The following is a 6,246-nucleotide window of genomic DNA, read 5'->3' as shown; positions in this document are numbered from 1 at the left end:
TTCCTCCAGCTGAGTCAGGCGGCGACCCCACTGCCGGCTTCCTCAGCATTCAATGCTGCCAACCCCAGGAAATCGTAGATTCCGGGCGCTGGCGGGCCGCGGGGACGGCGGGGCGGGGTGAGGCAGTGCGCGCCAGGTCCAGCGCGCCGCCGCCTGGGTCCTCCCCTCACGGGAACGCGGCGCGCCCCCGCCGCAGAGCCACGCCCCCCGCCGCAGAGCCACGCCCCCGCCGTGGGGCGGGGCGCAGGCGCTTTCTCCTGCGTGCGCGGGCTGAAGCGGAAGTGGGAGCGCGCGCGGCGGCGGCCGCCCGCCTTGGGGCTGGGCCTGGGGTGTGTTTATTTGCATGCGCGGGCGCGCGCCGTGCGGCTGGGCGGGCTCCGCGGGTTTTGACTGCTCCGCGGTCCCAAGGTAAAGAGGCGGCAGCCAGTGGACGCGGATGTCCCATTCCTGCACCGGAGAGGTGAGGGAGCCAAAGGTGAGGGAGCCGTCCGGGCCGTCAGCTCCCCGCGAGGACTTGAAGTAGCCAGGGCAGCGTCCAGATTGGCACTGGGCGGGGTCCCCCCGGGCGCAGCTGCCGTCCGAGGGGAGGGAAGGAGCGACCGTGGCCCTCCTTTCTTTGTGTCCGGGGTGGGTCCACCGACGGGGCGGGCCTAGGGCCGGGCCTCCTCTCTCACCCCGGGTCGGTGTTACCTGCCTGGGGAGGAGGCGCCCGCATCTCCGCGGGTCGGAGGTCCCCGGAGGCGTTCGGCGCCCGGGGCTGCGGAAGCCCGGGACTTGTCCGGGCCTCGCACCGGTCCTGCTTTCCCTTTCGGAAGTCCCGGTTACGGACAATACCCCGGCCCCCCTAAATTTGGTTTTCAACTCTGTCCCCGCAGGGCTGCTCTCCCCAATAAGATCTTGGGGGGAAGGTTTGGGTAAGTTTGCGCCTCGTTTTTCTCCCCAAGCCGGCTCTTTGGAGGCTCAGTACCCATTTCAGAAACTCTGGGGCAAGGTACTTTGTCTACCAGGAAGAAAAATTATCTAAAGAGGAAGTAGTCAACCATTAACGGGTGTCCTGGGGTGAAATTGCCCTCCTTTAGAAAGAATAAGAGCTTTTACATCTATGAAGACTTTTTTGACTTTTCGTTTTGATGTGTCTGCAAAAGGTGGGGTACTGAGAATCGACTCGGGATATTTCAATTTGTGCACTTTAAATTTTACTTATTACTTTTTGATAGATTTTTATTGATTTCAGAGAAGAAGGGAGAAGGAGAGAGAGAGAAACAGCAATGATGAGAGAATCATTGATCGGCTGCCTCCTGCACGCCCCCTACTGGGGATCAAGCCCCCAACCCGGGTATGTGCCCTTGACTGGAATCGAACCTGGGACCCTTCAGTCCGCGGGCTGATGCTCTATCCACTGAGCCAAACCAGCTAGGGCTAAATTTTATTTTTACTAAGTCTCTAGGTAATTAGAAATTAGTTGGAAATTAGTTTCAGATTGTCAGAATGTCTATTTTCCTAGACCAGTGGTCGGCAAACTGCGGCTCGAGAGCCACATGCTACTCTTTGGCCCCTTGTGTGTGGCTCTTCCACAAACTACCACGGTCTGGGTGAATCTATTTTGAAGAAGTGGCGTTAGAAGAAGTTTAAGTTTAAAAAATTTGGCTCTCAAAAGAAATTTTAATCATTGTACTGTTGATATTTGTTTCTGTTGACTAATGAGTTTGCCGACCACTAGGCTAGGCAATTGGACATAATTTTTAAAAAAATATATTTTATTGATTTTTTAGAGAGGAAGGGAGAGGAGAGAGATAGAGAGCTAGAAACATCAGTGAAAGAGAGACATCGACCAGCCGCCTCTTGCACACCCCACACCAGGGAATGTGCCTGCAACTAATGTACATGCCCTTGACCGGAATCGAACCTGGGACCTTCCAGTCCGCAGACCGACGCTCTATCCACTGAGCCAAACCGGTTTTGGCATGGACATAATTTTAAAAATTCATTTTTGTTTTGTCACATCGAGTTTTGTTGCTTACAATTAAGGGACTTTTTATGTTTAAATTGAGATCATAAAAACATTATTAACATTTAAGAAATCTGAAAGCCATGATTCTAATCATAACTTTTTCTTTAGCAATTTCATTCCAGGCCTGGACATTTTATGAATCTTGACAAGCATAGGCAAATGTTCTGCTTCCCTATATTTACAAGTGCCACACTTGGTGGCCCATTAAAAACATGGTAACTAGAGGCTCGATGCATGAAATTTGTGCAAGAGTAGGCCTTCCTTCCCCTGGCTGCTGGCACCCCCTTCCCTGTGGCACATGGGACTGGACTGGCTTCCCTCTCTTGGGACCTGGGCTTCCCCTTGCAGAGGGAAGTCCGTCCGCCTGCTATAGCCTGCTGGTCAGTAGCCTGGGTCTCCCTCCGTGGGGCCCGACTAATTACATTGCACCCACCTTGGATGGACTGGCACCTGTGCGTGTCACAGTGTCTGGGATGGGCGTCTGGATGGATGGTTGTCCAGATGGATGGGCGTCCAGATGGTTGTTCCGCTATTATCTGTTTGGTCGATTTGCATATTATGCTTTTATTATATAGGATAGGATAATTGAAGCTTACTGTTTAGTGCTCCTGCTACTTGTGTTTATCTCTGTTTTTGCTCTTAGACATAACATTCTAATTATCTCTTTACTTTTAATTCCGAATAGATTGTGAACTTCATCAGGGATATGATTTAACCTTCTCTGTAAATGTAGGGCTTGGCACAAGAAGAGGCTCAAATGTTTATTGAATGCATAAATTAATATACATATTTAGACACTCACTAATACATTGGATGGTGTTCTGTTACTGTTTTAAAACTTGCATACATTCTGATCTGGGTTTTATACCCATGGAATAGTTTGCATTATATTTGAAATAAAGTTGGTAGAAACTTAAGTAAAGAATGTTATTCTTTCTTTGTGGTCTCCTGATCCAAGAAATGACATCAGAGTGTATTTCCTGTTGCTTGGTCATACTTAGCAGCTCAGCAGAAACATCGGTGGAGTGAGCATATGAGAACTGTGTTTATCGTTGAAGACAGAGCTGACATACACGTGTGTGAGAATTATTATGCAATACTAATAATTAACGTTCTAATTAGTCTTATGTTGAATAAATAAAACAAAAAGGTTTTATTTATTTTATTTTTAAGTATATTTTGATTGATTTCAGAGAGGAAGGGAGAGGGAGAGATGGAAACCTCAATGATGAGAGAGAATCATTGATTGGCTGCCTCCTGCATGCCCCCTACTGGGGATGGAGCCCGAAACCCAGGCATGTGTCTTGACCGGAATCGAACCTGGGACCCTTCAGTTTGCAGGCTGACGCTCTGTCCACTTACCCAAACCAGCTAGGACGAAAACAAAAAAAGTTTTTCAACAGCCCTGGCTGGTTTGGTTCAATTGATAGAGCGTCAGCCTGGGGATGAAGGGTCCCGGGTTTGATGCTGGTCAAGGGCACATGCCTGGGTTGCGGGCTCAATCCCCAGGGTGCGGGGGTGGGGGCATGGTGGTGTTCTCTCTCTCCCTCTACTTCCTCTCTGAAATCAATTAAAAAAAAAAAAAGGTTTTTAAACACCAGGATTTCAGTATGATTATTGTTTATAAAATTTTAACTTAAAAAAGTAAGTTTTTTTTATTGTAAAAGTGACGATATCTATTGAAAAAAAATTAAGACAATATAGACCAGTACAAAAGAAAGATGGGGGGTGGGAGGGTGTAGGAAGAGGAAAGGAGGGAATCCCAAAGTCTTGCTACTTGGAAGTAATCCAGACATTTTGTTGAACAAACTTTGAAACATCTCCCTATATATTAAGTGCTACATATTTTGTGTTGTACATGGGATCATATTTCTAACACATATTTTGTGCTGTACAAGGGATCATATTTCTAATTTTTTCAACCAGCAATGTGTCATTAGCAAGCTTTCCATGTCAGTACATGGAGCTGTGTTTTATTTTAAATTGGAATGTATCTCATATACATATCCTAATTTTTAAAATCCATACTCAGTTTGGTGGGCATTTTGGTTGTTTTCATCTTAGTTGAGCACTCTCTGTTAACTCTTTTTGTGGATATTTTTGCGTATATATATATATGAATGTCTCCTTGGGATAAATTCTGAGGAGTGACATATCTGGGTTAAAGAGAATGCTTACATTAGCTGAAACCGGTTTCGCTCAGTAGATAGAGCGTCGGCCTGCGGACTGAAGGGTCCCGGGTTTGATTCCGGTCAAGGGCATGTGCCTTGGTTGTGGGCACATCTCCAGTGGGGGGTGTGTAGGAGGCAGCTGATTGATGTTTCTCTATATCTCTCTCCCTTCCTCTCTGTAAAAAATCAACAAAATATATTAAAAAAAAAAAAAAAAAAAAAAAAGAGAATACTTACTTTTGTATCCTAGTCCTAGATTGCCTTCCAGGAAAGTTGCATTCATTTTGTGCTCACCTAATGTAATGCATAAGAATACTAATTTTCTCACATACTTGAAAGCATTAGATTTTGTCCATTTAAAGAAATCTTCACAAAAAATAAAATTTTATTTTCTTTAAATATGTTGATTATCATTGAAGTTACACATCTTTCATATATTTATTGCCCTGACATATATTTTGATGTTTGCCTGTAGCTCATGGTTAACAGCTCAGAAAGAGAAAAATTTGAGGGAGAATGGATGCAAAAGCTCGAAATTGTTTGCTTCAACATAGAGAAGCCCTGGAAAAGGACATCAAGACATCCTACATAATGGATCACATGATTAGTGATGGAGTTTTAACACTGTCGGAGGAGGAAAAAGTAAAGAATGAGGTAAAGCCCTCTGAGGCAGTCTATACTTTAAAAATTAGATTTTATATGCATATATGCATAATCCATGAACACATACAATAGTGTTGTGAAGGCTTGGGGGGAGGTAAAAATAAAATGGAGGGGTTTAATGGGGAAAAAAGGGGGACATATGTAATACTTTTCAGCCATACAGATAAGTTTTTAAAAATTAAAAAAAGTTTTTAGAATTTATTTCAGAACTTGCACTGTTCTCCAAGGATTTGTTGCAAACATATTCTTTATAGTACACTAAACTACTCTTTTTTTTAGCCCACTCAACAGCATCGAGCAGCTATGCTAATTAAAATGATACTTACAAAAGATAATTATTCCTACATATCATTCTACAATGCTTTACTACATGAAGGATATAAAGATCTCGCTGTCCTTCTCCACGGTGGCCTTCCTGTCATCTCTTCTTCCAATGGCAAAGATTCAGTTGGTGGAATAACCTCTTATGGTTTGTATGCATACCACTTGCACCTTCTGTCACATTGCTATCACAGTGGCTGCATTGCTGCAGTTTTATCTTATTGTAGATGGAGTCTGCTGAAGACACTAATTAGTTCACTGAGAAATGTGTGTGAAAAAATTATTTTCCAACCTAAATATTTTTATTTGCATCTATAGTAACTCACATTTTCTTTTTGCTTAGTGAGCTATCTACTGCTCTGAGGTAAGACAGATATATCCTAATTTTTAGAGACAATAAGATAATTGATTGGTCTTTACTTAAGTTCTTCTCCAGTTCTGTGCTTTTCAAGTTCATAGGAAAGAATAAGACTTATTAGAATTCTAAGTTCTTAAAAGGAATTCCATTTTCTTCCCTGCACACTCTACTACGCAGTCTAATCTGAGAGAGAGATTGGCGAGTCAGAGAGAAATAGGGTAAGGGCACATATAGATGGAGATTTTCATTGTCTATAGTCATCTTGAATGGTATATGTTTGCTTTTGTTCTGAGAAATCAGAAAGTTGAAGTTAATATGCTAGCCACATTTTTTTCTCTTGGGAATTCTGAAGCTAAGGCCTCAGCTTTATACTCTCAAGTTGTTATGATATTATTTGAGTAGTCATTTCAAAGTTCTATTCATGCTTGCTTTATTTTGAATTTCAGTAAGAACAGTCCTATGTGAAGGAGGAGTACCACAGAGGCCAGTTGTTTTTGTTACTAGGAAGAAGCTGGTGAATGCAATTCAACAGAAGCTCTTCAACCTGAATGGTGAACCTGGATGGGTCTCTGTCTATGGAATGGCAGGTTGTGGGAAGACTGTATTAGCTGCAGAAGCTGTTCGTGATCATGTCCTCTTAGAAAGTAAGTTTTGATTACCATGTGTTGCTGGCAAAGCAGATATTCTATTAGTTTCCTGTTGCTGCTGTAACAAATTACCAA

The 6,246-nt window shown here is 43.6% G+C and overlaps 1 protein-coding gene across 14 annotated transcripts in view; it reads left to right on the top strand.

Moving 5' to 3' along the window:
- Positions 1-326: 326 nt before the first annotated feature.
- APAF1 (apoptotic peptidase activating factor 1) overlaps positions 327-6,246 on the top strand; it is a 71,911-nt gene continuing 65,991 nt past the window's right edge. For 11 of the 14 annotated variants that reach the window (XR_006742764.1, XM_045587632.1, XM_045587629.1 and 8 more), the window contains exons 1-4: positions 338-475; positions 4,658-4,836; positions 5,125-5,314; positions 5,971-6,168. Coding sequence is in view for 13 of the 14 variants with exons in the window: in XM_045587632.1 (XP_045443588.1) it covers positions 4,699-4,836; positions 5,125-5,314; positions 5,971-6,168 (526 nt within the window). In the remaining variant the exon portion in view is untranslated. Of the gene's footprint in view, positions 476-634; positions 770-2,969; positions 3,087-4,655; positions 4,837-5,124; positions 5,315-5,970; positions 6,169-6,246 lie in introns of those variants that run through there. The other 3 variants (XM_045587625.1, XM_036456433.2, XM_045587626.1) reach the window with 3 other exon arrangements.

The sequence above is a fragment of the Pipistrellus kuhlii genome, unplaced genomic scaffold (assembly GCF_014108245.1).
Source record: "Pipistrellus kuhlii isolate mPipKuh1 unplaced genomic scaffold, mPipKuh1.p scaffold_m20_p_3, whole genome shotgun sequence".
In the NCBI taxonomy this organism is placed as follows: domain Eukaryota; kingdom Metazoa; phylum Chordata; class Mammalia; order Chiroptera; family Vespertilionidae; genus Pipistrellus; species Pipistrellus kuhlii.
This window is presented reverse-complemented; position numbering and strand designations above follow the sequence as displayed.